The sequence below is a fragment of the Neovison vison genome, chromosome X, assembly GCF_020171115.1.
Source record: "Neovison vison isolate M4711 chromosome X, ASM_NN_V1, whole genome shotgun sequence".
NCBI lineage: Eukaryota > Metazoa > Chordata > Mammalia > Carnivora > Mustelidae > Neogale > Neogale vison.
This window is the reverse complement of record NC_058105.1, coordinates 43,874,637-43,896,610: the sequence shown is the minus strand read 5'-3', so window position 1 is coordinate 43,896,610 and position 21,974 is coordinate 43,874,637. Positions and strand designations below refer to the sequence as shown.

At 43.2% G+C, this 21,974-nt stretch overlaps 1 protein-coding gene across 1 annotated transcript; it reads right to left on the bottom strand.

Annotated features, from left to right (window-relative positions):
• Positions 1-335: 335 nt before the first annotated feature.
• Positions 336-21,119, bottom strand: LOC122896555 (late histone H2B.L1-like). Its single transcript, XM_044234708.1, has 2 exons — positions 20,692-21,119; positions 336-555 (listed from the first exon to the last, which is right to left on the bottom strand). Exons 1-2 carry the CDS (start codon positions 21,117-21,119, stop codon positions 336-338), a joined length of 648 nt encoding a protein of 215 aa, XP_044090643.1.
• Positions 21,120-21,974: the final 855 nt, after the last annotated feature.

Genomic DNA, 21,974 nt, shown 5'->3' with positions numbered 1-21,974 from the left:
GGGAACTGCCAAAGCTCTTATGTCAGTAATATCTAACAATATTCACTGCACAAAACATTAAGACAGAAGTTTTCATAAATTTATTGCAGAATGCATTTAAAAACTGGAGTAAGAACCCATCATACCATGTTAACAGCATAAATTTCAAATGCACATGAAAAATATTTTTCGCTATAAAGGCATCGAGGAGATAAAGGCATCCACAGAATGCCGCATCAAGAACAAAAGCTATAGAGTTTGTCCCACTTTTTTAAAGCTACAGGTCTGTCCCGCCAAGTAAGGTGGCTCTGAAAAGAGCCTTTGATTTGCGAGGTGGTCAGCGGTCCGGAGGCAGCTCACTGGCAGAAGGTGTACCTGAGGATGGCTTTGGTGGCCTCGGACGCGGCGTGCTTGCCCATCTCCCCGGGCAGCAGCAGGCGCACAGCTGTCTGGATCTCCCTGGAGGTGATGGTGGTGCGCTGGGTGGAGCGGGCCAGGCGAGAGGCGTCGTCGGCGATGCGCTCGAACATGTCCTTGACGAACGAATCCAAGACGCTCACGGCCTTCTTCGAGAGGCTCAGGCCCTCGTGAACCTGCTTCAGAACCCTGGGGAAGTAGGTGGCGAAACTGGGGTGGGAGCGGCGGCTGCGGCAGCGGCGGCGGCATTGGCCTCTTGGCGAATTCTGCTTCGGGCCCTTCGGGTCAGCTTCTGTGGGCTCCTCCCCGGTGCCCAGGCTTTCCTCCCGAGAGTTCTCACAGCCAGGCTCCGCCATGTGGGGCTCGTCTTTCCCACGCTCCAGAAGGAAGGACAATGGTGGCTGCGGGGGAAGGAGGGGGGGGTGCGCTGGCCCGTTTATAGTCGCTGCGCTTCCTGACGTCACGGGCAACCTCCATACCTGATTGGACCAAATGCAAGGCAGGAAAGCGGGGCTCTATGCCGGGCCGTGTCACCTGTGATTGCATACCCTTGAACGTGACATCACATCGGACAGTCAGAGAGGGAAATCCAGTGCCCTCTAAACTCCTTGGGACCTCGGTCAGAAAATCTTTCAAACATTCCACTTCGTTGTGCATTTTGTCGGCTGGTTTTCGACCTCAAGACAGTAACAGATCTTGGAAGACTCATGTTTTTATTGGAATACTTTATATTCCACGTCATTACCTTATTTCCGAAAAGCAGTAACTGGCATTGGATCAGGATGTGCTAGAAACCAGGATGCTTTGGAGACCCAGAGTCAACGTGTCCACCTGTATTCTGGAAAACGTTCCTTGGGTACTTGAAAACAATGTGTATTCTGCTGCTTTCGGATGGAATATTCTGAACATATCTGCTAAACCCATCTGGTCCAGTGGGTCATTCAAAGCCATTGGCTCCTTGTTGATTTTCTGTTTAGACCACCTGTCCATTGATGTAACTCAGGCCTTAAGGTCCCCTACTACTATTGTGTTATTATCGATTAGTTCCTTTGTGCTTGTTATTCACTGTTTTTATGTATTTGGGTGCTCCCACGTTAGGTGCATAAATATTTATAATTCTTATAGCTTCTTCTTGGAGTATCCTCTTTATTATTATATAGTGTCCTTCTTCGTCTCTTGTTAGAGTCCTTTTTTTTTTTTTAAATTGTGTCATGTTAGTCACCATAAAGCACACCATTGGGTCCTGATGTAGCGTTCCTGATTCATTATTGCAATGTAACACCCAGTGCTCGTCACAACACGTGACCTCCTTAATACCCATCACTGGGTACCTCCATCCCCATACCCTCCTCCCCTCCAAAACCCTCAGATTGTTTCCCGGAGTCCACAGTCTCTCATGGTTCATGGCCCCCTCTGAATCCCCCGCCTTCAGTTTTCCCTTCCTTCCTCTAATGTCCTCCGAGCTATTCCTTATGTTCCACATATGACTGAAACCGTGAAGGTCTAGTGTGTCCAATACAACTATTGCTACTCTGGCTTTAGTTTGACATCCACGGGCATTTTAGGTGTTGCTCCATCCTCTCACTTTCTTTCCAACCGTTGGTGTCTTTAGACCTAAAACGAGTCTCTTGTAGGCAGCATATAGATGGGTCTTTTTTTTTTTTGATCCATTCTGTCACCCTATGTCTTTTGATTGGAGCATTTAGTCCATTCACATTCAAAGTAATTATCGATAGATATGTATTTATCACCATTTTATTACCTGTTCTGTGGTTGCTTCTGAAGATTTTCTCTGATCTTTTCTTGTCTTTCTCTCTTTCATGTTTTGCTGATTTTCTTTAATGACATATTTGGGTCCCGTTCTCTTTATTCTTTGCCTATTTATTAGTGGTTTTTGATTCGTGGGTGCCATCAAGTCTGTGTATAACCTCTTCTGCACATAGCAGTGTATATTAAGTTGATGGTCACTTAAGATTGAACCCATTCTTGGCTCCTCTCCTCCTCACGTTTTAGATACATGTTGTTACATTTTAGTGTTTATTTATTTTTATTTTCATTTTGGGTAGTGAGGGAGAGAGTGGGGTGGGGAAGAGGGAGGAGGAGCGAGAGAGTGTGAAGTGGGTTCCACGCTGGCTGTGGAGCCCAACGTGGGGCTGCATCCCACAACGCCAAATCATGACCTGAGCCGAAATCTAGAGTCAGACACTCAACCGAATGTGCCACCCAGGCGCCCCCACGTTGTTACATTTTATTTTTTAATTTTTATTTATTTATTTTTTATTTTTTTAAAGATTTTATTTATTTATTTGACAGAGAGAGATCACAAGTAGGCAGAGAGGCAGGCAGAGAGAGAAGGAGGAGGAAGCAGGCTCCCTGCTGAGCAGAGATCCCGATGCGGAACTCGATCCCAGGACCCCGAGATCATGACCTGAGCTGACGGCAACGGCTTAACCCACTGAGCCACCCAGGCGCCCCTCGTTGTTACATTTTAAATCCTTGTATTTTGTGAATTCCTTGACTTGCTTTTTACCAAAATAGTCAATTTTTAGTGCTTTTTTGGTTTTTTTTTCCTACCTTGATACCGTCACTTTGGGTCTCTCGTCTTTCCACACAGAGTCCCCTATACTACTTCCTGCAGGCCCGGTTTAGTGGTCACAAACTCCTTTAGTTTTTGTTGGTCTGAGAAACTCTCTATCTCTCCTTCAAGTCTGAATGGCAGCCTTGCTGGAGTGAGTCTTCCTGGCGGCAGATTCTTACCTTTTAGCTCTCTGCATGTATCATGCCACTGCCCTCCGGCTTGCAAAGTTTCTCTTGGAAAGTCTCCTGCTAGCCTTACAGGGTTTGGCTCTCCCTTGTAAATTACTGTCTTCTTTTGTCTTTCTGCTTTGCAAATTTTCCTTTTCACCCTATTTCGCTGATTTAATTAGAGTATGTCTTGGCGTGGTCTGATGATTTTTGTGACAGTTCTCTGTGCCACTTGGATCTGGATGTTTGTTTCCGTCCCCAGTTTAGGGAAGTTTTCAGCTATTATTTCTCCAAATAAGCTTTCTGCATACTTTTCTCTCTTCTTCTTCTTCTGGGACTCCTAAAATGTGAATGTTATTACATCTGATGGACTCACTGGGTTCCCTAAGTCTATTCTCGTTTTGGGTAATTCTTTCTTTTATCTCTATAGTTCAGCTTGATTCCTTTCCATTACTCTGTCTTCTAGGTCACCAATTCATTCCTCTGCTTCTTCCATCCTGCTGTTTATTCCGTGAAACGTGTTTTTCATCTTGTTTATGGAGTCCTTTATCTCCGTTATGTTACCCCTTATCTCTGTGTTAAGGGTCTCACTCGTGTCTTCCACTCTTTTCTTAAGTTCAGTGAGTATCGTCACAGATCATTGCTTTAAATTCTCTAGCAGAGTTGTTACTTGCATCTCTTTTGCTTAGATCTCTGGCCGTGGCCTGGTCCCGTTCTTTTGTGTGGGATAAAGTTCTCTCTCTCCGCATTTTGTCTGCTTCTCTGTGTCTGTTCCTGCATGTTACGGAAGCCAGCTACGCATTCTGCTCTTGAAATTCGTGACTTTGTGAAGAGGTAGTCCCAGAGTGCCCTGTAGTGCTGTGTCCCCTGTTGACCAGGACTTGTCACTTCAGGAGAATATCCTATGTGTGTCGCTTATGCCCTGCTCTTGTGTGTGAGTTGGTTTCCTTTCAGGGCAGTCATGTGCAGTGACTCTCTCTGCCTGTTGTGGGCTGTGCTTGTTCTCTGTGGTTTTACCGGGACCCAGGGAGGCCAGCTCCGGCGACGGGGTGGGGCGGCGTGCCCACCAGGGAACTTGGGAGCAAAATTTGCGTGGGGGACTGGTCCTCTGCCGGATTCCCACAAGTGCTGTGGTGGCTGGGCCTGTGTGTGGGGTTGGCCAGGGGCATGAAGCTGGATGAAGCTAGAGGCAATGGATGGGTACAGCTGGGCCCCACCCACAACAGTGGCTGTGGGTGCATGGCGGGGAGAGGCACCGCTGCTGGGCACGGTTCAGTGGCTGGGCAGGGAGGCAGCTGCACACCCGGTGGCTGGGTGGGGCATGCACAGCTATAACAAATTCTGCCTTGAAACCCCTGCCACCAGGGCTGAGGCCAACAGGCTTGGAGTGGACAAGTCCTCAGGAGAACTGCGGGGCATGGCACACTGCTATCGGGTTAGATTGCAAGTGTCTGTGCAGTGCACAGATGGCCTTATGTTTATGTTGCAGGGCACGGGAGGAAAATGGCACCTGCAGCTCCTTCCTGCTCAGAGAAGTCTCCCACCACGCTCCAAAATCAGTATGAACAGTTCTGTCTCCCGTTTGCCCCAGGCATCGTGTAAACTGAAATTTTTATGTTGCTTCTCCACACGGGCTGCTCTCTCTTTAAGGGTGGCGACCCAGCTGTCACTCTCCCTCTTGGCTTGCTCAGTGCTGAGAGAGCTGACTTTCAGAGATCCAGGCTCCGACTCCCACTGCTTATACAAACTCAAGGTATTCAGCCCCTCTAGTTCCCACAGCCGAATGGTTTGGGTATTAGTCTCCTCCGAGTGAGTTCCCTGGTGCGAGTGCCCATTTCTCTGCCCTCCCCACACATGTTCCTGCAGGCAGCCTATCTCCATATTTCTGACCTTCCTAAGCTTTCAGATGCAGCTTCCTCCCTATATTTAGCTGTGGGGTTCGTTCTTCCAGTCGTTGGGTCGCTCTCTGGTTTATTGACTTGTTGTGGATGATAACTAATTGTAAACGTGGGACAGGGTGAGCTCAGTCTTCTCCTACTCTGCCATCTTCCCAAGCTCCTCTGGATTCCCATTCTTAAAACGACTTTTTAAGTAAAACGATATGTATGAGACCAATGTGCATGAATAACTGAAAAACCACTGTAAGTCATGTGGACAGAAACGGCATTTTGAACCGGCAGCAGTTAGCATGACAGAAATTAAGAGACTTTGTGAAACAGAATGTAATTTTTCTAAATGGTCCACAGGCCTTTCTCTGAAAAAGCATATGGTTCTGAAAAGAGCCTATGGCTTCAAAAATTTAGTTCCCCATGTAAATGGCAATTTCTAGGGACCACCCACAGTGATTTACTGACCCTTCATTTTATGGTAGCTTTCCTTGAGTATTTATGCAGCAGGCCCTCCATCCCTTTTCATATCCCTTTGGATTTATCTCTCTTCTGATGGACTCAAGAAAAGGTTGGATTGCTGTCCATTGGCTAGCTTTTGTCTCACCCTTTGTCTCAGAGTGACTCCTTTCACAGGCTTCTACATTCAAGTCACAGGTTATTTATAATTTATTTTAAATGTCCACATGGGATACATAGCAAACATGATGAAATAGTGGGTTTTAGTGCAACTCGTAACAAATTTCAAAGCACCGAACACCCCCAACACCCCCATCCCGCCAGTGTGTTCTCTCTTGACAGATATATAGGAAGCTAGAACTCAGTTAAAGGCAAAGCACTCGCATAGTCACCAACTACCTTGAAATTCAGCATGTACCTATAGGAAAAGGAAACAAGAAAGGAAGGAAGAAAGAAGAAGGCAGGCAGGAAGGAAGAAAAGGGAAGAAAAGGAAAGGAAAAAGAAAAAGAAAAACAGCAAACCCAAGCCTATCCCATGTACCAAGAAGAAAAAACACAATGGGTATTAAAGGACATTACCATTATCTTAAGTACCCCTACCCATCCAATCACCTAGAGGAAGGAGTCCTCTTAGTGCTCTTAATCGCCAAACAGCCTCCTCTTATTTTGATGCAAAACGATAGGGGCATGTCCTACTGTTACATAGGCATGTTTGCCCTTCAAATACCCTGGTTCAAAGCAAGAGCTTCAATGGAAACCCATATCCAGAAGGGCAACCAACACCAACACCTTCCCCCTCAAACTCCAGGCTGTGCCCCATGTCACAGGAAGGCTGTTATTGCTTCAGCTCTGGTCACCCCACAACCCTTTGGGCCCTGGATCCCGTGCTGCCAGTTGCTCATTGGATGCTGTTAGGGGAGGCTGGGGAGCACAGACTCTCTCATTGGAGGACCCCATCATCCATGCACAATTGCTGTTCTGGAAGACTTTTGTGTCAAAAGGGAAAGATGATAGGCTACCAAGGCACAGAATCAGATACATTTGAATGAAGTAGAGTGGGCCTATCAGAAGGTCGGGAGCTTGAGTAGGGCACGAGTCTAGATAGTTTGAGTTTTCTGCACTGCGTTTGGGTCCACCTTTATGTATTTATTTGAATTTGGATATTGGGATATGCTAAAGGAGTGTGAATGGGTTAAGTGTGATTGCTATTGCTGCTATTACACTTTAATTGTTGCTACACCACAAGTTTTGAAAAAAAAAAATCTCTGGATGATACTACTGTACACAGGTGGGAGAATGAGAATACGTGAGGTAAATAAAACTATTATGGAAGTAGTTTTGACCACAAAGATCTCTGTAGAGACTGACCTAGGCAAATACCTTATAGAAATGACCACTTAGGAAAATGATAAAATGCAGTATGGTTAAGAAAAATCATAACAAACTGCACTAAAGACATATATGAAGTTGAGCTGATGATTTGTTTTGTTTTTTAACCTTTCTTTCACAATAAGAATTTTAAAAAATTGGCTGAATGGCACAGATCCAAACACTAGAGTGGATCTCACTTTGGAGAGCTATAGGTCTTTTCCCGCCAAGTGAGGGGGCTTGCAAAAGAGCCCTTGGCTTGCGGTGTGGTCAAGCACTCCTGGGGCAGCTTATTGGCGTCTGGTGTACCTGACAGCAGCGTCGGTGGCCTCAGACATGGCAGGCTTGCCAGCCTCCCTGGTGGCACCAGCAGGTGCTCGGCTATCTGGATCTCTCCGCAGGTGATGGTGGAATGCTACCTGTAGTGGTATCAGGTGTTCCCCTTGGACACAACGCCTTGTCCAACAGATGCATAATCGTGTCTTTAGTTCTATCCTGTTAACTTTTTTCTTCCAGTTGCATAATCACTATAATTATATTATGCCATCAATGTATCATTTACCTCTATTTGCCAGTTCATTCTATTATCATTCCTTCTTACATCTCACATCATTTTCTATCTTCCTAAATTTCATTTGTTACCATTTCCTTTGATATGGTGTCAGTTGGTATAAATACTCTGAGTTGCCATTTTTCTTAAATGGCTTTCCTTCTAAGTTAAAGTCTTAGGGTATCCAGAAGTGAGATGGGGTAATGTCCATATGGAGGGCCTTAGATAGGTGTTTAATCTTCTGAAATCCTGAAAGCTGTCAATTAGGTACCTACTTCTTCTTGCATGAAATTCTTACAGAGGCAACGGTGAACAACGTTAACTCACGGCAGATATACCTAGACAGGGTCCGTATCGCTTTGGGTGGCTTTGATGCTTACCGGGGTGTATTGTCACATACCCCTGGGAGTTTTGGTTAAGGAAAAATCATGTGCATAGTTACTGTGCTGATTAAAATAATTGGACGGGCATAGTGAATATTCTTTCCCTTTTAGGAACTCCGTGTTCTTTCCCACATGGGGTAATCTCAGACTTTGTAGAAAAACAGGGCTTTGGTGACCTCAGCTTCCCCATTCCTTGACAGCATCGCCGATTAGATGGTGGTTCACGGGCAAAACCAGTCTGGGAGACCTCTCCATTCCACTATGGGGGCTCTGGCCGTTGTGTCAAGCAAGCAAACAAGTAGAGCTTCATTGAAAAGGCAACCCACCGAAGGGGAGAAAATATTAGCAAATAATGTATCTGATAAAGTGTTACTATCCAAAATAGATAATGAATTCCCAAAACTCAAAAGCGGAAAAAAAGAGAAATCAAACAGCTTGACTGAAGACCAGGCAAAAGATCTGAATAGACATTTTCCCACAGAAGACCTACAGATGCCCAACAGGTACATGAAAAGCTCTTCTGGATCACTAAGCAGGTAAAGACAAATCAACACCACAAGGAGGTAAGACTTCACACCTGGCTATACTGAATGGCTATAATCAAAAAGACAAGGGGTAATAAATGCTTGCGAGGATGGAGAGAAAAAGGAAGTCTCATGCGCTGTTGCTAATGTAATGTATGGAACGTAAATTGGTGCAACAACTTTGGAAAACAGCATGGAGGTTCCTCAAAAAATTGGAAGTACCCCATGACGCAACAATTCCACCTTGGGGTATTTATCTGCAGAAAGCGGGTATGATGAATGGGCACTACCATGGTCTTTGCAGCATTATTTACTATAGCCAAGAAATGGAAACATCCTAAGGATCCATTTCTGTAGGCAGGATATGGCCTGGTTTTACATGTTTTGAAGCCAGACCGACATGGGTGGAAATCCCAGCTTTATTATTTACCAGTTGTGTGCCATCAGGGAAGTTCCCTGAGCCTGTTTTTCCTCATCAGCAAAAAGGGAATGATAGCAGTACCCACCTCATAGGGTTGTTGTGAGCATTAAATGAGATGATGGAAGTAAAATGCTTAGCACAAGAGACATAATGAGCACTCAGTAAATTTGGGGCTGCATCACTTCTTCACATGGCCCAGGACGTCAGCCCATTCGCCCAGCCCTGGCCTTCCTCTCCACAATCTGCTTGATTTTCTTCAACCACGTACCTGTGAAGTGGTTATAGCTAGGGCTCTGTTGACTGCTAAGCACCCTCACACACTCCTTTCTTCAGTGAGGTTTTAGCCTTGGCAGTACGTGGCTTGCTTTTACACTCCTCGCCACACATGTTTTACTGACAACTGTGGTGGGTTGAGATCTCTCACATGTCTTTCAAGCACCGCCCAAGGCTATCCTGCCAACTCCGGCAGGCCTGTAAGCCATTGCAACCTCACGTTCTTCAGCACATGTTTTAGAGGAGAGCCCACTCTGCTACTCTTCTCCTTTCTAAGGCAGCAGTGTGTTGTAGCAAAACTAAAACATTCTGAAAGAGTTAATCAGCGTTTTTGTCAGCTTTGCTGCGTATGACGAATGATTCCCTGGCACTGCCCCTCCACCTCCACCCACCAAACATCACTGGAACCCAAGTGCTGTTCTGACCACTGGGTTGTGAGCAGTCCGGGAACTCCACTCAATGTGCATCTCTCTGAGTCCAGGAAGGAAACCAAATTCCCCTGTGGTTTTGTAGGAAAGAGGGTTTGAACATAACTTTGGAGGTGAAGGGTGATCTATGGGTTAAAAGTGTTATATAATGTAATACCTCCCCAAGTGTGCCTCTGCCATCACACGAGCTGGGTTTACGTGGTACACAATTTTTTTTTTTTTACAGTTACGTAGTTTAGTTAGTGTGAATTTAAAATATACAAATACCATGTCACCTGTGACGGCGCACATTTATGGCTTAGGAAATTTTTTTAAAAATATTGAAAATAAGTTCCTTAAAACAGCTGTCTTCAATAAATAATTGGGTAGGTGATATGCCCATATAGCAAAAAAGCATGGAACTGTTAGAGGAAGGACTTTACAAGCCATCAAAGTCGGTGTAAGTTTAAGAGTCAGACAAACCTCATTCAGACCTGATCTACCACTTACTCTCTGTGGGACTTTAGGAAAGAAACCTAATCCCTCTGAGCCTCAGGAGGAAGTGGAGGAGAATAATATTACCAGCTTCACTGGACTGTTGTCAAGCTTAAGTGAGGAGCTTTACAGTGTAGTGGTGTGAGGGCCCAAAACCTAGAGCCAGGTGGTCTAGTTTCCAATCCCAGCTCTGCTGCTTACTAGCTCATTGACACTGAGCAACTTACTTCATCTTTCTGTGCCTTAGTCTCCCCCATCTGGAACATGGGACTGTTAGGAGGGTTAACTGAGTTACTACGTTTGAAGTGCTTAGAAATAGTTCTAGTATAAACTTAGCATTATGTGCTTCTTAGACTAAAAATACACGTATATAAAGCTCCAGACACCTGGCACCCAGTAAGTCCTCATGAAATGTTACCCATCAGTGGTGCGTTGTATTCCCAATGCCTGGAACAAACAACTCTACAGTCAAGAGTTTAAGAAGCAGCATTGAATTGCCCGGGACCCATGGAGAATTGACAGAGCTGAGCACCTCTCTGTCATGAAAATAAAAAACACAGGCCCCATGGAGGCTGGGCTTTCTTAAAGGCCTGCCAGGAGGGGCTTGGAGAGAGGGGTCACGCTAGCTTCCTTTAACCTGTTAAAATAGGTGTGGGTCAGTGTAATTAAGAGAAAAGCACTTTACGTTTCAGAGAAATTAATCAAGCAGCCTGATGCCACGCAGCCTATAAAGACAGAGCTCAGGAGAATGCTTTCTTGATGGAGAGCTTACATCCCAAGTGGAGGAATAGAGAACTGGTCCACTGGGGTGGTGAAGGGGGTATGTTATGGAAATTCTTGCGGTGGAGGTATGGTGATGATGATGGTACTATAACAGCCATACTATTAACTGAGATTCAGCCACTATTACTGAGTACCTCTAGACATTGTCATATCTCTCCCAGTCCTAAAAACAAAGCACACACACACACGCACACACACACACACAGAACTACTGTGACCCATAACACTCTCTTCCTATTCACAGTCCAGTATCCCCTTTCCTTGAAAGAGTACCCTATTTCTATCTCCATTCCTCATCTACCACTCACTGTACCCACCGCAGTCTGGCTTTTCTTTCCCAACCCATCACTGCCTCTTCTGGGACTCTAGAGCCTCTGCTGTCATCCATCTTCACATATTTATTCAGCAAATACTGAGTCCCTACCAGTGCCATACATGGTTCTCACTCCTGATAGACGACAGCAAATGAGACAAGGTCTCTCTTCTCAGGAAGTTCCCATTCCTGGCGTGATTCAAAGATAATTTAGGAAAAAAGGGAACAGGTTGTAAACAATATAATTCCATGGAGAATGAAATAAGTAAATATAACATGTATGTATATTACATTAATATGTAGATAACGATTACAATTTTTCTATTATAATAATATGTTTATTATATATGTATATTTATACATATATATTTATATACATGATGAGGGAGAGAGCAATATTTTAGACTAGGTGATTAGGAACACCTCAATGCAAAAGTAACAAGCAGGGGTAAATAAAACCCCAAAATGACTGTATTAACCAGTTCTAATAAGAATTGAGCATGAAGGGCCACCTGGGTGACTTAATGGGTTAAAGCCTCTGCCTTTGGCTCAGGTCATGATCCCAGGGTCCTGGGATTGAGTCCCACATCGGGCTCTCTGCTCTGCAGAAAGCCTGCTTCCCCCGCTTCCCCCGTTCCCCAAGCTGCCTCTCTGCCTACTTGTTTTCTCTGTCTGTCAAATAAATAAATAAATAAATCTTAAGAAAAAAAAAAAGAATTGAACATGAAGATCGGGAACAGTATGTAAAGTAATTTTTGTGTGAATTTTAAAATATGACAAGAATGCGCGGAGGAGTCAAGATGGCGGAGAGTAGCAGGCCGAGACTACTTCAGCTAGCAGGAGATCAGCTAGAGAGCCTATCTAAAGAGTGCAAACACCTGCAAATCCAACGGCAGATCGAAGAGAAGAAGAGCAATTCTAGAAACAGAAAAGCAACCACTTTTTGAAAGGTAGGACTGACGGAGAAGTGAATCCAAAGCGACGGGAAGATAGACACTGGGGGGAGGGGCCGGCTCCCGGCAAGCTGCATAGCAACGGCCCACAAAATCAGGACTTTTAAAAGTCTGTTCCACTGAGGGACATCGCTCCAGAGGCTAAACCGGGGCGAAGCCCACGCGGGTTTAGCGTGGCCTCAGGTCCCGCAGAGTTACAGAAGGATCGGGGGTGTCTGCGTGTCACAGAGCTTACGGGTATTGGAGCGAGAAAGCCGGCTGCAGAGACAGAGCTGACAGTAAGCTCGCAGCTTGGGGTTACCTTGAACTGGTCGCAGGCTCGGTGAGCCCGGAGCTCTGCTGGAGGTCAGGCAGACGGGAGTAACTGGGCGCTGTTCTCTGAAGGCGCACTGAGGAGTGGGGTCCCGGGCTCTCGGCTCCTCCGGGCCGGAGACCAGGAGGCCTCCATTTGTATTTCCATCCTCCGGAACTCTACAGAAAGCGCTCAGGGAACAAAAGCTCCTGAAAGCAAACCCATGCAGATTACTCAGCCCGGCCCCTGGTAAGGGCGGTGCAATTCCGCCTGGGGCAAAGACACTTGAGAATCACTACACCAGGCACCTCCCCCAGAAGATCAACAAGAAATCCAGGCAAGACCAAGTTCACCTACCAAGGAGTGCAGTTTCAATACCAAGGAGAGAGCAGCAGAATTCCAGAGGAGGAGAAAACAAACCACGGAACTCATGGCTTTCTGCCTGTGATTTTTTAGTCTTGCAGTTAATTTAATTTTTTTCTTTTTCATTTTTTTTTCTCTTCTTTTGCTAAATTTTAAATTTTTTAAAAATTTTTTTTTAAATTAAAAAAAATTTTTTAACTTTTACCCTTTTCATTTTTAACGTTTTTAATTAGTTTATCTAATATATATATTTTTTCTTTTTCATACTTTTTTTATTCATTTTCTTTTTTTTAATTCCTTTTTTTTCCTCTCTTTTTTTTTTTTTTGAACCTCTTTTTATCCCCTTTCTCCACCCTCACGATGTGGGATCTCTTCTGATTTGGTTAAATCATATTTTCCTGGCGTTGTTGCCACCCTTTTAGTATTTTACTTTCTCCTTCATATACTCTTATCTGGACAAAATGACAAGGTGGAAAAATTCACCACAAAAAAAAAGAATAAGAGGCAGTACCGAAGGCTAGGGACCTAATCAATACAGACATTGGTAATATGTCAGATCTAGAATTCAGAATGACAATTCTCAAGGTTCTAGCCGGGCTCGAAAAAGGCATGGAAGATATTAGAGAAACCCTCTCAGGAGATATAAAAGCCCTTTCTGGAGAAATAAAAGAACTAAAATCTAACCAAGTTGAAATTAAAAAAGCTATTAATGAGGTGCAATCAAAAATGGAGGCTCTCACTGCTAGGATAAATGAGGCAGAAGATAGAATTAGCGATATAGAAGACCAAGTGACAGAGAATAAAGAAGCTGAGCAAAAGAGGGACAAACAGCTACTGGACCATGAGGGGAGAATTTGAGAGATAAGTGACACCATAAGACGAAACAACATTAGAATAATTGGGATTCCAGAAGAAGAAGAAAGAGAGAGGGGAGCAGAAGGTATACTGGAGAGAGTTACTGGGGAGAATTTCCCCAATATGGCAAAGGGAACGAGCATCAAAATTCAGGAGGTTCAGAGGACGCCCCTGAAAATCAATAATAATAGGCCCACATCCCGTCACCTAATAGTAAAATTTACAAGCCTTAATGACAAAGAGAAAATCCTGAAAGCAGCCCGGGAAAAGAAGTCTGTAACATACAATGGTAAAAATATTAGATTGGCAGCTGACTTATCCACAGAGACCTGGCAGGCCAGAAAGAGCTGGCATGATATTTTCAGAGCACTAAATGAGAAAAACATGCAGCCAAGAATACTATATCCAGCTAGGCTATCATTGAATATAGAAGGAGAGATTAAAAGCTTCCAGGACAACAAAAACTGAAAGAATTTGCAAACGCCAAACCAGCTCTACAGGAAATATTGAAAGGGGTCCTCTAAGCAAAGAGAGAGCCTACAAGTGGTAGATCAGAAAGGAACAGAAACAATATACAGTAACAGTCACCTTACAGGCAATACAATGGCACTAAATTCATATCTCTCAATAGTTACCCTGAATGTTAATGGGCTAAATGCCCCAATCAAAAGACACAGGGTATCAGAATGGATAAAAAAACAAAACCCATCTATATGTTGCCTACAAGAAACTCATTTTAAGCCCGAAGACACCTCCAGATTTAAGTGAGGGGGTGGAAAAGAATTTACCATGCTAATGGACATCAGAAAAAGCAGGAGTGGCAATCCTTATATCAGATCAATTAGATTTTAAGCCAAAGACTATAATAAGAGATGAGGTAGGACACTATATCATACTCAAAGGGTCTGTCCAACAAGAAGATCTAACAATTTTAAATATCTATGCCCCCAACGTGGGAGCAGCCAACTATATAAACCAATTAATAACAAAATCAAAGAAACACATCAACAATAATACAATAATAGTAGGGGACTTTAACACTTTCCTCACTGAAATGGACAGATCATCCAAGCAAAAGATCAACAAGGAAATAAAGGCCTTAAACGACACACTGGACCAGATGGACATCACAGATATATTCAGAACATTTCATCCCAAAGCAACAGAATACACATTCTTCTCTAGTGCACATGGAACATTCTCCAGAATAGATCACATCCTTGGTCCTAAATCAGGACTCAACCGGTATCAAAAGATTGGGATCATCCCTTGCATATTTTCAGACCACAATGCTCTGAAACTAGAACTCAACCACAAGATGAAGTTTGGAAAGAACCCAAATACTTGGAGACTAAACAGCATCCTTCTAAAGAATGAATGGTTCAACCGGGAAATTAAAGAAGAATTGAAAAAATTCATGGAAACAAATGATAATGAAAACACAACGGTTCAAAATCTGTGGGACACAACAAAGGCAGTCCTGAGAGGAAAATATATAGTGGTACATGCCTTTCTCAAGAAACAAGAAAGGTTTCAGGTACACAACCTAACCCTATACCTAAAGGAGCTGGAGAAAGAACAAGAAAGAAACCCTAAGCCCAGCAGGAGAAGAGAAATCATAAAGATCAGAGCAGAAATCAATGAAATAGAAACCAAAAAAACAATAGAACAAATCAACGAAACTAGGAGCTGGTTCTTTGAAAGAATTAATAAAATTGATAAACCCCTGGCCAGACTTATCAAAAAGAAAAGAGAAAGGACCCAAATAAATAAAATCATGAATGAAAGAGGAGAGATCACAACTAACACCAAAGAAATACAAACTATTATAAGAACATACTATGAGCAACTCTACGCCAACAAATTTGACAATCTGGAAGAAATGGATGCATTCCTAGAAACATATAAACTACCACAACTGAACCAAGAAGAAATAGAAAGCCCGAACAGACCCATAACCAGTAAGGAGATTGAAACAGTCATTAAAAATCTCCAAACAAACAAAAGCCCAGGGCCAGACGGCTTCCCGGGGGAATTCTACCAAACATTTAAAGAAGAACTAATTCCTATTCTCCTGAAACTCTTCCAAAAAATAGAAATGGAAGGAAAACTTCCTAACTCATTTTATGAGGCCAACATCACCTTGATTCCAAAACCAGACAAGGATCCCATCAAAAAAGAGAGCTATAGACCAATATCCCTGATGAACACAGATGCGAAAATCCTCACCAAAATACTAGCCAATAGGATTCAACAGTACATTAAAAGGATTATTCACCACGACCAAGTGGGATTTATTCCAGGGCTGCAAGGTTCGTTCAACATCCGCAAATCAGTCAATGTGATCCAACACATCAATAAAAGAAAGAACAAGAACCATATGATACTCTCAATAGATGCTGAAAAAGCATTTGACAAAGTACAGCATCCCTTCCTGATCAAAACTCTTCAAAGTGTAGGGATAGAGGGCACATACCTCAATATCATCAAAGCCATCTATGAAAAACCCAGCGCAAATATCATTCTCAATGGAGAAAAACTGAAAGCTTTTCCGCTAAGGTCAGGAACATGGCAGGGATGTCCATTATCACCACTGCTATTCAACATAGTACTAGAAGTCCTAGCCTCAGCAATCAGACAACAAAAGGAAATTAAAGGCATCCAAATTGGCAAAGAAGAAGTCAAACTATCACTCTTTGCAGATGATATGATACTCTATGTGGAAAACCCAAAAGACTCCACTCCAAAACTGCTAGAACTTGTACAGGAATTCAGTAAAGTGTCAGGATATAAGATCAATGCACAGAAATCAGTTGCATTTCTCTACACCAACAACAAGACAGAAGAAAGAGAAATTGAGGAGTCAATCCCATTTACAATTGCACCCCAAACCATAAGATACCTAGCAATAAACCTAACCAAAGAGGTAAGAATCTATACTCAGAAAACCATAAAGTACTCATGAGAGAAATTGAGGAAGACACAAAGAAATGGAAAAATGTTCCATGTTCCTGGATTGGAAGAATAAATATTGTGAAAAAGTCTATGCTACCTAAAGCAATCTACACATTTAATGCAATTCCTATCAAAGTACCATCCATCTTTTTCAAAGAAATGGAACAAATAATCCTAAAATTTAATGGAACAAGAAAAGACCTCGAATAGCCAAAGTAATATTGAAAAGGAAAGCCAAAGTTGGTGGGATCACCATTCTGGACTTCAAGCTCTATTACAAAGCTGTCATCATCAGAACAGCATGGTATTAGCACAAAAACAGACACAAAGATCAATGGAACAGAATAGAGAGCCCAGAAATAGACCCTCAACTCTATGGTCAACTAATCCTTGACAAAACAGGAAAGAATGTCCAATGGAAAAAAGACAGCCTCTTCAATAAATGGTGTTGGGAAAATTGGACAACCACATGCAGAAAAATGAAATTGGACCATTTCCTTACACCACACACGAAAATAGACTCAAAATGGATGAAGGACCTCAAGGTGAGAAAGGAATCCATCAAAATCCTTGAGAGAACACATGCAGCAACCTCTTCGACTTCAGCCGCAGCAACATCTTCCTAGGATCATCGCCAAAGGCAAGGGTAGCAAGGGCAAAAATGAACTTTTGGGATTTCATCAAGATCAAAAGCTTTTGCACATCAAAGGAAACAGTTAACAAAATCAAAAGACAACTGACAGAATGGGAGAAGATATTTGCAAACGACATATCAGATAAAGGACTAGTGTCCAAAATCTATAAAGAACTTAGCAAACTCAACACCCAAGGAACAAACAATCCAATCAAGAAATGGGCAGAGGACATGAACAGACATTTCTGCAAAGAAGACATCCAGATGGCCAACAGACACATGAAAAAGTGCTCCATATCACTTGGCATCAGGGAAATACAAATCAAAACCACAATGAGATATCACCTCACACCAGTCAGAATGGCTAAAATCAACAAGTTAGGAAATGACAGATGCTGGCGAGGATGCGGAGAAAGGGGAACCCTCCTACACTGTTGGTGGGAATGCAAGCTGGTGCAACCACTCTGGAAAACAGCATGGAGGTTCCTCAAAATGTTGAAAATAGAACTGCCCTATGACCCAGAAATTGCACTACTGGGTATTTACCCTAAAGATACAAACGTAGTGATCCAAAGGGGCACGTGCACCCGAATGCATATAGCAGCAATGTCCACAATAACCAAACTATGGAAAGAACCTAGATGTGCATCAACAGATGAATGGATAAAGAAGATGTGGTATATATACACAATGGGATACTATGAAGCCATCAAAAGAAATGAAATCCTGCCATTTGCAACAACATGGATGGAACTAGAGTGTATCATGCTTAGCGAAATAAGTCAAGTGGAGAAAGACAACTATCATATGATCTCCCTGATATGAGGAAGTGGTGATGCAACATGGGGGCTTAAGTGGGTAGGAAAAGAACAAATGAAACAAGATGGGATTGGGAGGGAGACAAACCATAAGTGGCTCTTAATCTCACCAAACAAACTCAGGGTTGCTGGTGGGAAGGGGGGTTGGGAGAAGGGCAGTGGGGTTATGGACATTGGGGAGGGTATGTGCTTTGGTGAGTGCTGTGAAGTATGTAAACCTGGCGATTCACAGACCTGTACCCCTGGGGATAAAAATATATCATTACGCAAAATAAAAAAAATTTATAAAAAATATGACAAGAAGGCAACATGCGAAAAAAATCCAAAAGCAAATCACTTTTGATATCAAGTGGAGCCTAATTCCAATACAGGACATTTGGGCATCAACGAAAATTCTAGAGCATGCAAGTAATGAGAGGGAGAAGGGAAGGAACATCCTTGTAGTTTGACCTTGATTTAACATCAGTAGACTGCCAATGAAAAGGGGTACTTCAGTCGAGCATACTCTTATTTCATAAACTCGAGGGATTTGGGAAAAGCAAAAATTGGATCTGCCGACTGAGTGCTCTCCAACGCACTTTAGTCCATGATGGAGAATATCACTAACAGCGGGGCACATGATGGTCATACCCTCAGAATAGATTCCGTTATCAGGGTGAACCTATTTGAGCACCTTCTAAAGGTAGGTAGAGCAGAAAGCTCCAGGCAGCACACACATTGACATTTTTCATCTTAGTCAGGGCATCTTGGAGCCCTTCTTGTGACAAGATGCAAAATCACTCAATCAGGTACTGTGACAACAACTCCTTTTTAAGAGAGAGGAATGAGTTGGAGAATGAAGTAGGGTGATTAGCGCAAGGCTTGCATTTCCACAAGGTTAAGAAATAGATGTGAATGCTGATGAAACTGGGAGTCATGAAAGAGCTCAGATGAACTTGCAGCTTTCAGATCACTTCTGATTGGGGAAGGTAGGCCTAAACGACATAAGCAAACAAACCACATGATACGTATCTCCAGTCTACAGACTTTTATGAAGTGCCCCAGTGAAGGGGTTCCCTTCGACAAATCTAAGGTAATTTTAATATTGAAAAACAAATCTATAATTTACTTAAATAAACCAAGAGAAAGTAGTGTTCTCACTGGCTGCTGAAGCTACTTGGAAAGGGCATCTTTGATATCTAATAAGTTACCTGAAATGGCTTAGAAAACCAAAACTGTTATTCTGAGCACATGGATCTCAAACAAATTCTTAATACCATCTTTGCTGATGAAATGCTTCTATCATTCATATTAGAGCCAGAAAGTGACCAGAAAGCTTTTTATCAACATTACGGTCGAAAAGTTTTTGCGAATATGTGGAAATTAAATTATAAAAAGATTTAAACACTACAAAAAGAGCCTATATAGGTTTAGTTGATCTGATTGACCTGCAAACGAGTAAATATCTAGAACAGCTTTGTCTTGGAAAACATTACACTCTTAAAAATAAACAGGAAACCACCCAAAAAACAAATAAATATAATAAAGAGGAACTTTCGCAGACTGTAAGCAAATGCAAACTGAAGTCAAGCATGGCTTTTATTTTTTTCTTAAACTCACAGACACATTTGTAGTGTCTATTCCAGTCATACAGTTGATACCAAGACTTTCATTGAGTGAATGAATGAGCCATATTTTCAATCTCTAAGTAGTAAGAATGGTGGGGGTGGGGAGGCCGAGACTAAGAAGATGACTAATTTAAATGAAAAGTGGTAAGAAGTAACTTAATACAGTTTTCTTAAGCACCAGGAAAATTATTTCAATTGTATGGCTTTTCTCCCCATTTTCTTACGGGCCCTGGTGGAGAGTGCGGATCTCCTGCTTTCAAGCACTGATCTTGCACTTACAAGGTTTGTGACTCCGTGCTCTCTGGACCTGATTTTCTTCTGTGATAAACTAGGTATAATAGCATTGTTGTAATTGCCGGATAAAATAGTACCTGTAAAAGTCCTCTGTAAACGAAAAACTAGTGTACAGGGCTAGGGTGATGGTATCACAGATATGACAGTACTGCTTTCTCTGCTATTGAAATAAAAGACCTGATAAACAAAACAAAACAAAAGAAAACAAAGAAAAAATAAACAAAGGGGAACTGCCAAAGCTCTTATGTCAGTAATATCTAACAATATTCACTGCACAAAACATTAAGACAGAAGTTTTCATAAATTTATTGCAGAATGCATTTAAAAACTGGAGTAAGAACCCATGATATCATGTTAACAGCATAAATTTCAAATGCACATGAAAAATATTTTTCTCTATAAAGGCATCGAGGAGATTGACCTTGCCTCAGATATTTAAAAATCTCTTTAATAACCCACCTAAGAGAGGTGAGATGGATTCTTATATCAGCTTCTGCACTTTATCTGTTGCCATATCATCCATAAGGAAACTCTGGGAAATTCCCCACATGCTCATGAGAGAATGAGAAAGAAAAGGGTAACATCACTATAACAAAAATACCCCCCCCCCACTGAGGCAGCCCTGCAGAAATAACTAAGAGAAATGAGTGTTTGGGAAACCCACGAAATGCCGCATGGTTAAGGAGAGCCCACAGCTGTCCAAGGAATAAAGTGCACTCCAATACAGATTAAAGTAGTGCTGATCCTGTTTTGGTCAAAGTAAAAATGCTGTAAATATCCACAGAATGCCGCATCAAGAACAAAAGCTATAGAGTTTGTCCCACTTTTTTAAAGCTACAGGTCTGTCCCGCCAAGTAAGGTGGCTCTGAAAAGAGCCTTTGATTTGCGAGGTGGTCAGCGGTCCGGAGGCAGCTCACTGGCAGAAGGTGTACCTGAGGATGGCTTTGGTGGCCTCGGACGCGGCGTGCTTGCCCATCTCCCCGGGCAGCAGCAGGCGCACAGCTGTCTGGATCTCCCTGGAGGTGATGGTGGTGCACTGGGTGGAGCGGGCCAGGCGAGAGGCGTCGTCGGCGATGCGCTCGAACATGTCCTTGACGAACGAATCCAAGACGCTCACGGCCTTCTTCGAGAGGCTCAGGCCCTCGTGAACCTGCTTCAGAACCCTGGGGAAGTAGGTGGCGAAACTGGGGTGGGAGCAGCAGCGGCGGCGGCAGCGGCGGCGGCGGCGGCGGCGGCATTGGCCTCTTGGCGAATTCTGCTTCGGGCCCTTCGGGTCAGCTTCTGTGGGCTCCTCCCCGGTGCCCAGGCTTTCCTCCCGAGAGTTCTCACAGCCAGGCTCCGCCATGTGGGGCTAGTCTTTCCCACGCTCCAGAAGGAAGGACAATGGTGGCTGCGGGGGAAGGAGGGGGGGTGCGCTGGCCCGTTTATAGTCGCTGCGCTTCCTGACGTCACGGGCAACCTCCATACCTGATTGGACCAAATGCAAGGCAGGAAAGCGGGGCTCTATGCCGGGCCGTGTCACCTGTGATTGCATACCCTTGAACGTGACATCACATCGGACAGTCAGAGAGGGAAATCCAGTGCCCTCTAAACTCCTTGGGACCTCGGTCAGAAAATCTTTCAAACATTCCACTTCGTTGTGCATTTTGTCTGCTGGTTTTCAACTTCAAGACAGTAACAGATCTTAGAAGACTCATGTTTTTATTGGAATACTTTATATTCCACGTCATCACCTTATTTCAGATAAGCAGTAAGTGGCATTGGATCAGGATGTGCTAGAAACCAGGATGCTCTGGAGACCCAGTGTCAATGTGTCCAACTGTATTCTGGAAAACGTTCCCTGGGTACTTGAAAACAATGTGTATTCTGCTGCTTTCGCATGGAATATTCTGAACATATCTGCTAAACCCATCTGGTCCAGTGGGTCATTCAAAGCCATTGGCTCCTTGTTGATTTTCTGTTTAGACCACCTGTCCATTGATGTAACTCAGGCCTTAAGGTCCCCTACTACTATTGTGTTATTATCGATTAGTTCCTTTGTGCTTGTTATTCATTGTTTTTAAGTATTTGTGTGCTCCCACGTTGAGTGCATAAATATTTAAAATTCTTATAGCTTCTTCTTGGAGTATCCTCTTTATTTTTATATAGTGTCCTTCTTCATCTCTTGTTAGAGTCCTTTTTTTTTTAAATTGTGTCATGT